At 33.4% G+C, this 18,569-nt stretch overlaps 1 protein-coding gene across 3 annotated transcripts in view; it reads right to left on the reverse strand.

Moving 5' to 3' along the window:
* The window catches only part of SGCZ (sarcoglycan zeta), a gene marked incomplete at both ends in the record, with an annotated part of 382,627 nt that overhangs the window by 40,198 nt on the left and 323,860 nt on the right, over window positions 1-18,569 (reverse strand). For 2 of the 3 annotated variants that reach the window (XM_083862032.1, XM_083862031.1), the window contains one exon: window positions 3,210-3,332. The exons of the other annotated variant lie outside the window; for it this stretch is intronic. In XM_083862032.1, coding sequence (XP_083718158.1) covers window positions 3,210-3,332 — 123 coding nt within the window. The remainder of the gene's footprint in view (window positions 1-3,209; window positions 3,333-18,569) is intronic. 3 annotated transcript variants of the gene reach the window in all.

Here is an 18,569-nt window from a genome sequence, read left to right on the forward strand (position 1 = left end):
TAGAAAAAATGATTTAGCTGATTTTCTACATCTATAAAACATAATTGGACTTGACTGCAGAACAGCAATGGCTTCTGATTGACAACATATCTCATTTGATTTGCAAATCTATTTTTGCTTTGTCTTTTTTAAGCATGATTAATAGACATGAAAAGCCACAGGTGCAAGCATAACATACATAAGCTATATAAACCTGGAACAAAACAAATTATGCTTTATGGGTCTTGGAAGAATGGTCAGAGATAAAATCAAATTTAAATAATGCTATAGAAAAGTGAAGGAATTATATAAATCAAAAGACCATCTAGGAGACAACATGAGAGTTGAATTACTGTCTCTTCTTCAAAATCATAAAAAAGAGAAATACTCTTTTCAAAAAGAAAAATGTTTGTAAAACTTGGATAGAAAAGTATAAGTTGAATGGGAAGAAGGAGAATTTCTGATAATGTGCTTAACTAAGAAAGCCATCTCAGAAGACAAAGGAGATAAAACATCATTTACATTGTCAAAAAAGTAGTTGTAGTTTGACTAAAACTAGGCAAATTCCAGGTTCCTTCATCCTTTCTATACATCCTTCTTAACTGCTAACTATGTGTTTGCTTTCAGGAAAAAAAAAAAAAAAAACAACCAACAAAACAAAAAGCCCCAACAACACCAAACTACACTAACAGAGCCATCCAGTGAAGGTTTTTATATAACTTTATTTCACAGCATTTTCTCAGAAAAATGTACACTGACCTAAGAGATTCTTAATCTTTCTCAAAAGTGCTCTGGCAGGATAAAGCTGCCTCATGATATGTGCTTGTACTCTTGTGACCAAGGCTGACCAGTACAATTCTGCTACGAGAGTATCTTACAGAGAATATATTCCAGTTAAAAGAAAAATTAAATAAAAGCAAAGGGAAGAAAATTTTGAATTAAGATTTAAATCAGAGAAGTAAAAATCAAACAGATATTCTTGTTTTGTAGCTGCAGAGACAGAAGAAGACTCTATGATGCCATTGATGCTGTCCATTGGAACAGCAGGGTGAATATAAAAAATGGAGAAAGGTTTAACCATGTGCAGAAAAGAGCCTGTGAGCCCACTAGAATATGAGCTTCTTGTTATTACTTGTTTCCCCAGTTCTTTAACAATATGTTCACTTCAAGCCTTTGTCTCTCCTTCCAAAGCTCTATGATATGTGTTAAATTTGGCGGCAGGAAGCATCTCAGTGCAAAAGGACAATAGACAGCTGCAATTCCAACAGCTCTCTCTAACAACAAAACATTTGAATCCATTTTCTTCTTCCTTTGAGTAATAAAGCAAAAAAGAGCTAATGTAGTCAAAGGAAAAAAGCAAAACTAGCAATGTAAGGAAGAATAAGAAGTTTAAACTAAACCAGCCCAGCCAATTGCCTAGTTTTAAAGTGAGAGACTCTTAATATACAAATATATAACTGCAATATCTCTAAACCAAAAACTACTACACCTGATTCTATATTTTTCTTATCTGGGAAAGAAACTGATATCTGGATTACCATATTTCTACTATACCTTCTTATTGGAATAGGCTGCCTATATAAAAATTCACAAATAAAAATGTTACAAAAAATAACCAGCGAGTAGCTGTCAACTTAATCTTTCAAGTTTTTATTAATCAAGAATTTCTTAGACTGACTTATGATGGATTGCTTTAAAAGCTGAGCATTAAAAAAATTCTTCTGAATGGAGGACAAATAATATACAAAAAATTCCACATTGCCATGGTAAGTTACAAATGCCCAGGGGCATACTTTGAAAATTAATTACCAAAATAAATAATTTATTGGAAACATTCACAATGAAGTGTTTTCAAATAAACACTATTGATCGCTACAGAAGAAAATAAAATCGTTTTATTGTAGTACCACCCTTAAATAAATACATCCGAGAGCTTTATCTCCAAATAAGCACATCTTATTTTCCCTTTTTTATATTCAACTTTTGTTTTATTTCTTCTTCTATAATTCCTTTCCTATACTCACCCCAAGGCACCATGATAATAAAAACACAAGCTTGAGTAAAATAAACTAAAGAAAAAAATTCTGCTTGATGTTTGACATTATGATTTCCTGCCAGATTTCATCAGTCATATCATACCATGTGGAGTAATACAGTCTGATTGATGCTGCTCAAAGGGACTCATCACCTTTCATGTGTTTGCTGAAGAATTTAATGGTATCGCACAATCTTTGGATAAAATCAATTCTTATGGTGCCAAATGTTTGATTAAAAAATAATGATCACGACATCAAAACCTTGTGATTGCATTTCTCAGTGGTGGGGAATCTAATTCTTAGCACCATTTGTAAGATGGTTTATTTTTTAACTTATGATAGATGCTTTGACATTTTTGACATCTGTGTCAATTGTACATTTAATATTAGTTTTCTTGGCCTGTAGTTTAATGACCAAGTTTGAACCTTAGCATTGATTCTCTTTTTCCACGTTTTGCACCATGGGGCCCTGCTTTGCTGCAGATTGCTGAACACCTCACTGCCCATGGAAAGGAGTCAATTAATTCCTTGTTTTGCTTTGCTTGTGTGTGATTTTTGCTTTACCTAATGAACTGTCTTTATCTCCACCCATAAGTTTTTTTTATTTTCACCCTTCCAATTCTCTCCCCCATCCACACAGTGAAGGAGTGAGTGAGTGGTTGTGTAAGGCTTAGTTTCTGCCTGTGGTGAAACCATAACAGCAACCTTTATTTCATTATAAACTAATATAGCCAAGTCAGCTGAGCCTCATGAAATCTTAATCCATAGGGAAGCTAGACTTGGTACTTCACGTGCAGAAAAAACAAAGGTCACCATATATTTGGATATTTTTTATAATTTTGAAGAAGCATTACCTAAACAAATGGCACACACACCACAAAGCAATGTTTAATGTTAGCAATGCTTAACATAAAAGCCAAAATGTAGCAATGCTTAATATAAAAGCCAAAGCACATGTTAAGAGTGATTTTTACCAGAGTTGATCCTGCAGAGTTGAAATTCAAATCTACCTTTAAGAGGAACTGATATTTAGATTATGCACTATGTTTTGGTTGGTCAAACAATCGCTGATAATGAGAAGATGTTTTCTTCTCCAGTGGTTTAAAATTTTGTAGAAGATTGATAGTTTAATTAGTACTAAAGGTATTAAAAAAATATGTTTATATCCATTTAGAATCTTTATCACTACCATACCTGTTACTTTCAGTCTGTCAGCTCCAATGACAATCTCATCTTCATCTGCAGAAAACAATACTTTTCCACCATCACTTGCTCTCACTTCAAATCTTTTACACTGAGCTTCCACAGCATCAGCTCCTGAAATCAAGGAAGTGATCATTACAGCTAAGATATTTTGTAAGAATTAATCATCTGCATAAATGGAATATCCAAAACATATCGAAACGATGACACTTTACAAAAATACCTGGCTTTCTGTAAGCCTGATAGATCATTTGCATTATAAAATACTGTTAAAATAGTTTACAGAAATAACTGTGAAAAACATCTATTTCAGTGGTATGTGGAAATCAACACTAAAATTTAGAATGTATTTAAACACTGAGATCTTGAAATGCTGATTCACACAGAGCTTTCTGGGTTTCGTTTGGTTTAAATTGCAGTCTCTTGCCAATGAAAAATAAAGATAACACATGACCCTATTCCATCAATACATACAAATCAATACAGCAGAAAAGGGTATTTTTCATTCAGTTCTACTGCAAACTTATACAACAGAATATCAAAAAAACTGCAACAAAACATCTAAACAAACAAAAGCCACAAACTAAGATATTAAAATTTATGTCATATTTTATGAAAAAATATTCCCAAATTTCTCAAAACTCAAAAACCCTAAAATAATTCTGAAATTGAACATATACATGTAATTGATGAAGATAGCTTCAAGGTATTGAGACTTTTAAGTTTGCTATGCTTTTCAATTACAGGCCTTACTCTCAATTATTCTCAAAACACCTTCCAGTGTTTTGTGTACTAAACTGTTTCGGAAAATTTTATTTTATTAATAAGTGAAAGCAAACATCACTTCTGAAAATGGTGTTGAAAAGCAATCAGCTGCATGTGTTACAGCAAGATATAAAGCAAAGCACATTATTTCAGGGAATAATAATCTGAAATTTTCTCTATGATCCCTAATTAGACTTGTATTGTATCCCTGCAATAAATCTATACACATAAAAATTACGTGGAGAGATTATGAACAAAGAAATTTATATATGTTATTTCAGTTTAAGATTCTGGTTTAAAAGTTTGTTAAAAATTCCTGATTCCATAATATGTAAGTTTTTAGTGTAATATGCAAATTCATTGTATCAAAATACGTAATGAGGAATATAAAAACTGTGGCAATGAATTTTGGTCAAGGAATTGCTTTAGTAGCTCAATTTGCAGAATCAGCTATGTAATCAAAACAATTCCTCTTACTTTCAGATGGACTTATATTTGTACTGTAAAAAAATTCTGGCTATTTTTGATTCACAAAGAAAAAAGAGAATGAAAAGGAATTATCAAAATACTTGTGATGATGCATTTTGTTGAATTTAGATATGTTTATTCTGTAAATGTGTAAAATAGTGTTTTCTCCCTCCCTCTCCTGCTGAATTTTATATAAAATGTGTTAATCAGGTTGTTGGCTTTGTTTTGAAAAGAACAAAATCTTTGTAAAAACAGACAAGGGCAGATTTCACATTTCAGATGCGGATGTTTGGGGACGCCCTTGTCCTGCAACACAATTTATGGTTCAGGAACCAAAGAAACCAAAGAAAAATTACAAATAACTTAATACTAAATAGTTTCATCTTTATTTAAGAGCTGATGATAGCTTAGCCACCTAAAACTAAGTGGCATTATAAGTACTGTGATGTTACTAATTTACACCCATCAAAGTTGTTAGCTCTGTAAGGAAAAGAAATTAACAGAAAATGTGTCAGAAATCAAAAAGAGAAAAGAACTGCCACATTCTTACTCATTATATATCACTGTAAGTGACAGCCCATGTTTCAATAACAGCTTTTTAAAACTTGTAGTGTATTTAAGATAATATAGGTTTTCATGAAAAATGACTTTAATAACAATGATCTGGAACTTTGACTAAGGTATGCATATATTTTAGATGTTATTTGTGCTGCTTCAGAATTACATTGTATAAAAGTACACCTAGAACTCAGCTAGTCCAAAATATCATTACAGAAACAAAATAAATTTTAATGGGCTTTTACTTCATGTTTCACTCAGGGCTTAATAGTGTATTACTTGGTATTACTATTTGCTGAAATGGTAGGTAGTGTGTTCAAGGCACTTGAGAGATTACTAAAAAACATAATACATGTTAAATCTGTCTCTTTGACATAGAACCAGGTTGTGAATGTCATAAAACTGGTTTCAAAAAGTTAAACTGCCTACCGAGTAATCAGTGCTATCAAAATGGAATTCTGTTTCATTACATTTTCATTTCCCAGTTGAAATAGGAGCAAGCAGTTGCATTTGCAATGTATTAGGGTATTATCTTCTTAGCTGTAAAGCAAATTGCTGTGTTCCAAAAACACTCTACAAACACACATCTCATAAAATGTCTGAATCTTTAATAGTACTACTAATAAAAATTATGCATAAAGTCTAAGAATATTATGCATGAACAAAGGAAATACTTTGAAATTCAAATCTCCAACTTGTAGAGCCATCACTATTTTCAGCAAATCATAATCTGCTTGAATAATGCATGCTTTAGTCCAGAGAATCATGTATGAAAATCTATCTTCTAAATTCTGTTAGGAAAGGTAATTTCTATCAAACATGTGGCTACCAGAAAAGCTGTTTAGCTTTGCTACTTCTTACTGTATCAGTATTCCACTTCATAGAACGCAAAGAGTTGGCTCCATACCAACTTTAATCCAATCCAAGAGATGTCTATGACAAACTCTTTTCTCATCTTGTGTTCAGGAAAACTATTTACTAGTAAATTCAGTTGTATAATTCTCAATTAAATTATTATGTTTCTGTGAAATTACTTTCATTTAAAATATATGGATCAAAAATATATGTATCGTATTCATATATACATGGTACGTAATGATGGTTTACAACACGTGCTTGTTGCACAGCAGTTGTATAATTGAAACTATCATTAAACCAGCTACATTTAAAATGGTACAAAGCCTAAAATTGCTCATTTTAATTGCAGTGAAGATGCATTAAATGAAAATGTTGGGCAGTACACGCCGTAAAAATACAGAAAATTATGGTTCTGTAATCCAGATTAACAGTAATAGAGACTAAATTTCAAAATAAAAAATATCTATTTTGAATTTGTGCAAAATTTTGTGAAAAATTTTGACTTTTTGCATTTTAAAGTCAATGATTATGTACAGCACTTCATTATTATCCAGAAAGACTCATTAGAGCCATTATTTGCTGTGATAATAAATAGTAATAAGAACTCTCCAATCTTACAAGGTTTAGATACGATTACAAACACTAGCAGTTGTGTCTGATTTGTTAATCATCCTCCATGTCCACCAGGCACACAGCAAATTCTGACACAGCAAAAGATAAAAAATCAACAACCTTAAATGAAGTACAGAATTAGAATTCAAATGGAATTACCACATACTGATCCCTGTAAATAGGAAAAATAATGAAGTTTAATATACTTTCTTCTGGTTCTTCAATGAAAAATGGGTTATTTAAACATTTATTAAATGCAGAGTTTTATGCAGAGTCTGGATGACAAAGAAAGTTACTTTTATTAGAATGTGTTTATGCTTCTGGGATTGGAGATAAAAGAGATAAAGCATTTTTAATAAAGATTCAACACTCAACTGGGTCTAAGATCAATTTTTGAGAAATATACATCTAGATAATTTTTTTTTGGATATTCATAGGAATGTTAGATATTATGGTATTTTGGCCAGCAGAGATCTTAAAATTGTGCAATTGTGCAAATGAAGGATTCATAACAGCTTAACAGAATTGAGGAATTTGGAAATGAAAAAGAGAACTTTCAGCTGAGAGAAAAACATCTACACAAAAAAGGATTCTCAACAATAAGAACATATTGTGTGTTCCATTTGCTGAGGAAGGGAGGGGACCATCTTCACTGTATCTATAAAGTGTGAAAGTAGAAGGTAAAAGAGCCCTTAGCTTGCCCTGTCAATAGTTGATGGCCGTGCTGTAGAGATGTCAGAAAGCTACTGCTTCTAGGAGAGGTTGATCTTCAACTTTCCCTTTCCTGAATTATTATCTACTCAGACAAGGGAAGCTGAAGCAAATGCTAGGTGAAAAGAAACAAAGCACACATTTGTTACATTTTTTGAAAGTGAACAACAGTGGCTATCAACATAAATTATTAGTATAGGAATAAGCCAAACCTTATTATGAAAGGAAACTCAATAGAACCATCTGAATCAGGCAGAACACTTCCTTCGTCATGACCTATGGACCCAGTAATATCCATGAAAGATTAGTGATATTGATAGCATAAGGTTAAAATGCTTCTAAAAATCATTGTATACAATAGATTCAGGGGAGGTGGAATGAAAGGCTGGGCCTGGATAGGCCTGGGAAAGGGAACCAAAACTGCCTAGGCCCTAGGAATGAAAGGTTAGGCTTTGTCTTTACTAGATCATGTGAAACTGCACCTGCATAATCATCATATGAAAAATGATATGATTGTTAAATGTAATGATTGTTTGATAATTGAATATGATTATTGTTTAAGGATCATGAGAAACGATGTTTGAGGAGCCTGATGAAAACGACAAGAATTCATGCTTGGATAAGATCAATGTATACAATAGAACAATATAAGTTTAATAATTAATAAATATATAACAAAAGGGTATAAATGCATGTCCATCTCTAATCCACGTCATAGGCAGATTTGGGTCTGTACCCTGTATCCCTGATTCCCAGAGCTCTTCAATAAAAGCACCTGCATATAATCATTCTGTGATTATGTGTTTCAACACTAACAATATTACAGATTTAGGACTTTGTCAAATAAAATCTGACAGAAAAAGTTCTGCCCTTCCAGGCAGATTTTACTTTTAGGAACTTTGTAGAATCATAGGATCATTATGGCTGTAAAAGACCACTAAGATCATCAAGACCAACCTTAAACCTCCACTGTCAAGTCCACCATTGATATGGTATATCAGTTTCTCTGAAAAACTCATCTGAAATACTGTCTGTCACCTCTGGAACAGATAGAATACAATCTTCCTGCAGTCTGTCTTCTGGTGCATCTTGACAGTGGAACCCCAGCTACGGTGGAAGTAGCATACAAGTTGCAGCAGACAACACACTCCATGCTACTTCTATATGAGGCCACAACAACTCAAGATCAATTCTGTGCTTTCCTGCCTACTGTCCCTAACATATGGTAATTTCCATGAGACTCAGAAATTACATGGCTGAACAGACCTTTGGTCTGATCAGATACAGCTGTTCATAATTTCATCAGCTATGAGCAATACACAAGTACGAATGAAAATAAAATGTGATTCTTTGTTCTTGAAGGTTGTTTGAGCTTTAAGTCAACAGATTTATTTTGCTTCTGTAATGGTTAAAAGGATGTGCATTTTGTGTAATTTTAGCTGTAATATCTTAATTACTTATCTGAGAGAAGAAAGTCAAGCAAGACACAAAAAGATATGTCAGGAACCAAAATTTATCTGTAGGACTTCACACTGTATATTTTACTCTACTTATAATCCCATTAAGTTTAATTTACTCAAAACATGATCTAGATACTCGGAACTGAGGCTTGTAGAAAGTAAAATGACTTTTGTATCAGACTGATTTTTCTCATAATACTATACATGTGTTATAAACATATAAAAGATAATAAACATATATTATTAATAAATAAATATACATGGTTTATGTAAATGGATATATTTAAAATTAGATTAAAATATTTAAAATATAAAATAAATAATAGGTTAAATTATAAATAAACCTATACTATTTTTATTACCAGATCTATTACACTATCTTTCCTATATGTTTTCCCTTATTGTCTAGGAATCTTTCTTTGTGACATCAGTAAAGAGCCACAATATGTTAACTTCTTTTTATGGCTGCACTTATCAACTCAGCTTTCATTGACAAGCTCAAAAATCCAGCTCATGCAACTGTATTATTTATAACTCTAACATATTTTGTGCACTACAAAATGTGAATGGGAGTAGAAAACTTAACCAGTTTTTCTTACTCATGATGAATGCAACTGAATATTACTAAATCCTAAGACAGAATTTTTCAAGTTTTTAATATTATCCTTAACCCTGTAATTTTTAGTGTTCTGTGATGTGATTAGTTTTTACAGCATAAATAATTTACAAAGCTGAACATATATGTTTTGGAAGCTGAGGCTTACTGAAGCAGTCTGGGCACTACTTTTCAATACAAAATGGGAATATTTCCATTCTCTCTGTTAGCTGAGCTAGGCTGTAAGGCTATAATGATGCTGTTTGGTCACTACATTTTATGAAAATACTGAGCTGTTTCTAAGTAACTGCACATTCCATTGAAGAGAAATGAGAGTTAAAAATAGACAGAATAATTCATAGTGAGATAACTACCTGCTGTACTTGATGAACACCACATTCAAATCAAATAGCAAGAACACACAGAAATAGCAAGGGCAGTTATGAAATGTCTTCATTAGATAGATGAAATTCAAAGACAAAACAGGACTGCTGAATTTCTCCTTTGGAAATATAACATCTTGCAGATCATAAGGCTAATCATTCCTTGCTTAACCTGTTACTATTTTTCATTATATATTTCCTTTAGGTCAGACTTCTAGCCAGACTTCTCTATTGAATGTTCTACCAATTTACCAGAAATTCTACTGAAAATTCACTGATGTATAAATCTCTGTATCTTTATTCTTTTCTTAAAAACAAATCTGATGTTTGACTCATTTGCATTTTTTGAGGCCTTATCTCTCATCTGTATGCTGTCTAAAATGCTAGTAGTGCAGGGATCTTTATGCATCCTGCTTTATCACTCTGAGGTAATTGGACTGAAAATGAAATTGGATGAAGTAAAATACATTCATGTAACCTGGTGCTTCCTTACCTTTCCTCTTACTCATTTATCCTGTGACCTTTTAAAATAACTGTTAGGGATCTTTGAAGATTTAAAAAGAAAAGTATTTCAGTTTTGTCATTCTTACTGGTAATATTCTCTGAAAACGTTAGACACTTATTCTGAGATATTTTTTCTACCCTGCAGGCATTTTGAACCTTTTTTCATGTTTTATTACTAGAAATTAAAAGCTAGCAAATATTTTTGCTCATATTCACAGAATCACAGAACCATTCAGGTTGGAAAGACCTCCAAAATCAAGGAATCCAACCTTTGACCAATCCTCATCTTGTCAGTATATTCTTTATGTACTTTTGTTATTAGGAGGCTAGCTTTGTATCTTCCTTTTTTTTTCCTCCAGAGTTTATTAAAAAGATACAAATTGTTCTTCCAGATGCTTTTGGCAGTTTCCCATAGACTTTAAATAAAATCTGTTGTGACTCAAAATATGGTATAATATTACTCACAATGTAGGGAATTAGACCATTATAATGTTTCTGAAAGCAAATCAAACTTTTTTGAGATAAAGAATTGAATTTATCACACTTTCAGAGAGAAGACCCAAACAAAGGACACGAGCTACCACAGTATTAGAAGATCTCATGAAAAAGAAATGCTAAAACCCCCCTATCTTACATTTTTGTAATAGTAATTCAATACTGGTAGACTAAAAAAGTCTCATTTTGACAAACTGCTTATTTCTCTGATTATCTGCTTTAGCTAAAGAGTTCAAATATCCTGAAGCTATCTATGCAAAAGGTCTTAACGTTTCATATAATCACACTTTATCTGAGAAAGATTTAATGAATGTACAAAATACTAAAAGATATACATGACTCATTCACAAAAAGGCTACCACTGGGTACTACAGGTAGTAAAACAAAAGCAAAAATATAACCTTATGACCAGAAAATGATGATTTTAAACTTTTCTGCTACATAGCAGATCAGAGAAATGCATTTGCAGATTTCTGAGCAGCTAGCATCCACTATGATGATGGCAGAAGACAATGAGGGCTTAACCTAGCTCTCAGTATTTCTACATTATCCATTTAGGAAATTGCTTGTCTCCTTGCCCTTGTCAGTGGGACAAGTGCCAGAAAGCTGCAGAAGCAGGATAAAAGCATATTTCATCTCTTAGTTTCTGGAAGTGTCTCTTTTGATTAATGTTCTCAGTGGAGTTCATTGTTGACTTGTAACACATAAGATGCAATTCAATTCATAGATGAAGACATCTACCTCAGCCGGTTACCCTGCTGACACTGAAATTCTGTGTCTTTGTGACTTGAACAACTGCCAGATTGTCTACCTTTGAAATATCCCACTTGTGGAGGATACACTACTACCCTTGGGAAATCTGAAGTGTCCTTAAAAGAGTGTATGATTCTGTATCTGGAAAGAAATATAACCTAGATGCAGATGGATGTTTGAATTCAGAGACAAGACCTGCAGCAAAGGTGGAATTTTTGTCTGGACTAGCTGAAAGCTTTCACATCAGAAGTATGGCAAGCCAACCAGAATCACTCAACTAGAGAAAAATAAATGTGCTAAATTAGCACCTGGCTTCTTCTTCTGCACTGGAAACAAAATGGGTAGAAACCTTTAGATGTGTGAAAAAATTGAGTTCGTCACAAGTCCAGATACCTTGGCAATATGTATGATAAAAGAGCAACAAAACAACTTCTGCAACCAAAATATCTCTGCAGAGTAACACAAAAGCCATATCATGAAGTTTTGGAACCCTAATGTTGTAATAACTTATTTTAAAGGCAAGGTAGTCCTTAATTTTGATTTGGAAAAAAATACTCACTCTGTATTATTTTGATCTCTAACTCATGTTAGTGATTCAGTGAATGATAACTATTCCCAATGACTAAGTAATTTCAGATTTATGGAATATTTTTCTTCACGGGAAAAGATCTAGTCAAATGTAAAAATATTCAGCTAATCATTAATTCAATGCCATCTGTTCATAATTCAGTTACAACTACAATATTTATCACTCTAAGAATAGCCTAAGGAAAAATAAGTTCTTTTCAGAGATATATTTATGTATTAAATAAATTTTTAAAATCAATAACAAATATACCTTTAACAATGCTGTACATGCTTGAGACAAATTACATCAAGACAGCTCTGCCCATCTACAAATGGCACAATTAAACATGACTAAATTGGCATAATATGGACCTTGAATCCTGTTCTAAATAGAAGCAAAAAAAAGGCAAACAATTTTATTTATAAAAAAAACCACAAAAAAGCAGCAGTGTTCTACGTGTGGTTATTAATTGCTATTTTCCAATGTATTTTTAAAGTTACAGTGTTACATTGCAGATGGTTTCGGAACGATATTTTTAATGGGACTTTGTGAAGAGCAATAAATAGAAATTTAACTTCAATATTGATGTTTTTAGAAAACAATATTAATTGCAACATAACACTGAGATGAAAATTCTGATAGTCTAAAGATATGTGAGGGGAAATTCCATAAAACTAAAATATTTTTATTACTTATTTTTTAATACTAGTAATCTAATTGATATGAACCAGAACTTGCTATCCAAAGAGGTTCACAATCTCATATGGACAACTAATTTTTGTGGGCAAACACAAATGTTTCCAAGCCTGACTGTTCATTTGCAAGAATATCTTTCACAAACAGAAACAGGCTAATTTCCTGTAGATGCTTCAATAATAAAACTGATAAAACTCAGACTTTTTAAAGATAACTTAACTGAAGAAAGGATCTAAGTCTACAATCAAATTACTTCTCAGCCCTATGTATGACAAATCTCCCTGCTGTTATTTCAACACCTTTAAGAAGATCAGCATACTGTTGAATTTCCACCTCCTTCCACCTCACTGTTCTCTGCAACTCTGAAATAAAGGAGAACAACAGAAAGATCTCACTGCTCTTCTATTTCTTTTAAATTATGTTTTTGTATTTAATTAACTTAAAATAGGCTTCTCATTTTTTGCCCCTATTTTGTCCTTCACCCCTTAGAATAATATATTCCTGACAATATTAGTGAGCTGTCTGAACATCAGGGGAAAAAGGGGTAAAAATAAAATCTTAATATCCTGTCAGAGACTTGTTAAAGGTCCAGATGTTATAGGTAATTTAATAATGCTTAGCACCCAGCAGCAGGCTTGTGAATGTCACAACGCATGCACAGCAGCTGCTTTTGAAGTTAAATGAAGTATTAGCTTCAGATAAAGCTAAAGACAAAGAATTAGAACCATCTTTGGAAGACGTATGCTGCATCCTTCAAACCCACTCCTACACCTCTAAAACCTACTTATATACCTCTAAATAACCCCATTTCTTTGACTCTTGGGATGTCTCTCCTAAAAAAGGAAATCACTTCTCCTTCCTTGCTCTGAACATTTGGGCAGTAGTTACACTGTCTGTACTGGCCAACAGCATGTGGGTAACAGCAGCAGGACAGATGGCAATGGATTAATGTTTAAACACTAACACTTCTGCACCACCATGAAAACACTAATTACCTCTTCCCACTCAGACCCTACTTCTACAGTTAAATCAATCAACTGCTCATAGTTCCAGGTCCTCCAATACATTATGGGGTCAGGTTGGGTGCCATGGGAAGAGGATAAAATATTTGTGAATTACAACTGAATACCTTTTTCTCCCGTTTTTCAGTACTAATTTTCTAGAAACAGTGGAAAGTTCTAGGGTGGCATTTAAAATACAATAAGGTAAAATAAAAAGCCTATAAAGCAACAAAATTAACAGAGGACTGCAGTACTACTGACAAATAGTTATTGATAATTAATATCTACTTCAGTGTATGTCTAGACTAACTACAGATGCTCTGGGGTCAAAGTTAGCACTGAGATCAAGTGCAGAGGCTCATACCAAGCTGATTGGACACTTCTCTGCACAGTCATTGCTGTACTCCTGCTCCTCCTCCATTATCCCTGCCTGATGTACTGTTCCCTTTCACCATTTTCATATCACCTCTAAAGTGACAGTGGGTATAGACCATCACGCTTTCATGGGAAAAAGAGGCTTGTGGTGGCTTGTGGAAGGCTGCCCTGCAGGAAGCCAGCACCTCACCAGTCCTTAGCATACCAGATGTTCCTGCCAACACCACATCGAAACTAAGGTACCAGATCTTAAAATTCCCTCCAAATTTAGATCATGGACAAACAAGGAAAGAAAATAAGCTGCACGTATTTTGTCTATGGTACAAAAAGAAAAATATCAGACTATTTATAAAAGTACAAAGTATGTTTTTCTTTTTGCCTGTTACAGACAAAAAAGATGCTTTCCACGTTAGATCAATACAACTTCAGATATGAACTAACATGAGCTATACCTCGTATCTGAGGTAGATACAGTCTTCCTGAGCTCAGATTGAGGGAAAGAAAAAGAGAAGAGTAAAAGTTGGATCAAGAGTCAAATGACAAAAACTTCTGGAGTCTGAAGAAGGTAGAAAGAAGAAAGAAAATATACTGAATGCAGAAATAAGGGGAAGAGGTCTTAAGACCTCAGCTCTGGAAGTACTGAAGTTATTAGTCTTAAGATACAAAGAAGATTATTCATAACACACTACTAAAGACGATAAAACTGAAAGCAAAGAATCATATCCACTGCATATTCACTTTGGATAAGCTGTTTAATACCAACAATGTGTAAACACTCTCTCTCCCCTGAAATAACTATGCTGAAATTCCACAGAATTCAACTACCATCCTACTGCTGCTTGCAGTTGTGTTTATTCATAGACAGTTTTTAATTCTGGATATCTCAACTGATGTGATATGCTCTTGTATTTCAGGAAGGAGGTATCGTGCTATAGAAATAGTTACCACTTGGTCCTAATAACTAACAGAGAGATATCTTACTACTCTATTTTTAAAGCACAGTTTACATGCAGCAACTCATATGAGGGAGGCAATGAGGGAGACTTAAGATGTATTTTACACCAGAGAGTATTTCAATTATTAAACAGCAATGTAATGTTATGTCTGTACATAGGATACAATAATATCAAAATGATATGAAAGATATTGCTGAAAAACTGAAAATATATCTAATTTATCAAATACAATCAGAAGTACTGTGTAAAGCATCTCTCTGTTTCAAAGAGATCTTGTTAACCAAGCACAAACTGGATTGAAAATGGTTCATGTAGTATATTTAATAGTTTTATTAGTTAGTTGTGTAATGGATATGGAAAAAGTATTTTTTTTCAGTCCAGTTAATGCAAGGGCTTCTCACAAGGGTATATTTGCCATAGCTGAATTTCAAATGTGTATGAAGATTAACACAGAAAATGATGCAACTAATTTACAAGTGAAATAGAAACAAAAATTAGAAAGGAATTGTCTGCCTCTTGATGCTGAATCAAAACAAACCCCGATGCTTTCTATTATTTGTAAATTACTTAAACAGAGAATTACAAGAGAAATATGGATGCATTTCAAACAAATTATGATGGTAATTTTTTCAGGATTAGTTTGGCAGACCCATCAAAGTGCTAGCAAATAGGTCAAAGTTTGGCCCAGAGCTTCACATTTTTCTAATACCACACTTCAGGATAATTAATTAATGGGACCGGATTCTCACGATGGCTCAGCCAAAGTTGTTAAGAGTATATATTAGGTGAACTCATATCACAAAACCTGTTACAGCACAGATGGTTTGTGAAAAGACTTTTCCATGGACTAGACAGACGGAAATTGAGGAAATGTTACATTGCACTGTAAATTATGAGGAGGGATGAAGCTCAGATTCCAGCTGGACATTTCAACTGTTATGAGCAACAGGGCTCACTTTCTGACTGCCTCTTGGCTCATCCTCGTGTGCTTTGCCAGGAGGAGCCATAAAGCCATATGGCCTTCCAGGCACAGCTCCATTCCTTCTGCAGTGACTCCTGAAGCTGAAAGAAATCCTTTCACCCCGCAGTAAGTACAAGGTAAAGTGTTGTAACCTGTATAAAAAAGAGCAAGTTATCTTGCATTTACCTCCATTTAAAAGATCTGACCATGGATTTGTACCACCAACTAGCACTTGAGTTGTATTTTCACCTCCTGAGAAACTGTTTATATTCCTACATTTGGGAAGAGTGCTTCACTGGCTATAAAAGTTTAAGCAACATTATACTTTAAAATTAGTACACTCAGAATATATAAGACTTTCTGTGTAAATTATCCAAATATTTTCTGAATGACGAGTACCTAATGTAAAGGTAAAGGGAAAATATCAGACAACCAAGTGATTGTCAACAGAAAATTCCATTTAAGGTGGAAAAAAATCTGGAAAAATGTAAGCAATTCAAGTAATTTAGCCCAGAAATTATGGATTCTGTCTACATTTATTTTTGTATTAGAAAATTAAGAGGAAGTGAAGTAACTAAGTTGAAAACCTTCACTTCAATGGTAATAACTCAATAAATGACAAAATGTCCCAGACATCAAAAAGAAGATTTTAAGCTATTACATATTTAGTCTGAATTTCAATGTGAAATATTTCACTTTGTATATAACTGCAAAAACTGGACTACTAATTCATCTAGGTATGGTAAAATGAATTGCCTACATTTCTTATTTGCATACATTAAAGTGGTATTAGGGACCAAAATTTGTGTATATGCAGGCTGTATTCCAGTTAAGGAATAGAAATGGAGAGAACGCTGAGAAATGGATAACTCATTTATCTGGCTTTGTTTTGCCATATCTTAGCAATAATAATTATCCTACTGTACCACAGTGGTTACAAGACCAATTGCTTTAATATGGAAATTAGACTAGCAGAATGTTTAATGTATTTCAGATCTTGGAAATCTCAGTGTTGTTTGGAATGACAGGTAGGCAAACGTCTTTGTAAGCAGAAGGAGAGAGTCCTGATTTCACATATTCCAAACAAGTTCTAATCCATGTTCGCCCAGTTGAAGGGGAGAAACAGCTGATGAGAGATTGTAAACTAACTCATCCCTTCCCTACCAGCACCCTAACTACAGATGATGCAAGAACAATTATGAGGATAAGAGAAGAGCTGAGACCATTTTTTTCTCTTTTCCTGCAATGAGGAAAGGGTGTATGTATATGATCATTCTAAAACCACACTCTTCTTGCAACACGTAGGAGAAAAGAGATTTAAGGCTACTAGTGCATGCATAACTAGTGTATGCAAACAAGATTCTAAACCAGAAACATCTCTTGTCTCATGAAGCATGTTATCAATGGATACTTAATGTTCATAAAAATATTCAGTAAATATCTGACAATAATACCAAAGATTTAGAGCAAGATGTATACACACATTATTACATGTACCTTATTATTATCATTACTACACCATAGAGTAAGAATATATTCTAAAATTTTGTTACTCCCACAGATGATTCTAAAAGCAAGAATACTTGAAATGTTGTATTTTGCTTCAGATCTTATTGATATCTAAATATTGCAAAGGTGAAATGATGTAAATATTGCTACATCAGTGAAATGATGTAGCATTTAGGTGATGAGTTACTTTGAACACCTCAGACGTGAAGGGGTAGCAGGATGTGTTACCTGTTAAGGTATCACTTGATATAAGCATAGAAAACTGCCATATACGATATAGGTTTGAAGGAAACTCCCACAAAGTTAAATACCTGCAGTTTCTAATGTTCAACAGTTTCTACACAATAACCCAAATACACTTGTTAGAACACCTCAAGTAACCAAGAACATTTCGAAGATCTCGGAATACACGAGACAAATTTTGAGGCAAATGTAAGGAAAGGGTATTTGACAAGTTATTTGACTATATCTTTTAGTAATGTTATCAGTCTTCAGCAGTGCTGTAATTGAAAATCATACATCTGCCTGCTATTTTCAAAAAGTAACTGCAAGAATATGACATAACTTTGGTATTCAAATATTTTTTTCTGAATTTGCATGGCCCTGGAGATCTCAGTGACTAGAGAGACAGGTTCAGGAGCTCTCTAAAGATGTTACTTGTACAGGTCTGGATGTCTGTGAGTTACAATTCTGTCTGAGAGCTCAAATGAAGCAGAAATGAAATGTGGGGTTTTTTGTGCATTTCAGATATCCATCCCTAGAGTTCTTTATGAATAGAAAAGGGTCAAACAGTAGCAGAAATACCTGTCAGAAACAATTATTGCAGTAAGGAAGAAAGTAAGGAAAAAACAATCTCTCTCTAAAAAAAAAAAAAAAAAAAAAAGCTGAAATAATAAACCAACCTGAAGGCAATTTCACATTAAATACAAATGTGCATTTCAGTTTCAATTGTCACATTACATTTTTTTAGTGCTTGTGAGCCTAAAGTACTCCACTCAAAGGCAGGCAGAGATATATAAGGTATGTGCAGACAGCATGGAGACAAAAGACTTGTGGCTCTAGATGAGGAACTAACATGCATTTCAAAGAGTGGTAGAAAAAATAAAGTAGATAATTTTCCATA

Source organism: Zosterops lateralis, assembly GCF_965231275.1.
Source record: "Zosterops lateralis genome assembly, chromosome: 5".
Classification (NCBI taxonomy): domain Eukaryota; kingdom Metazoa; phylum Chordata; class Aves; order Passeriformes; family Zosteropidae; genus Zosterops; species Zosterops lateralis.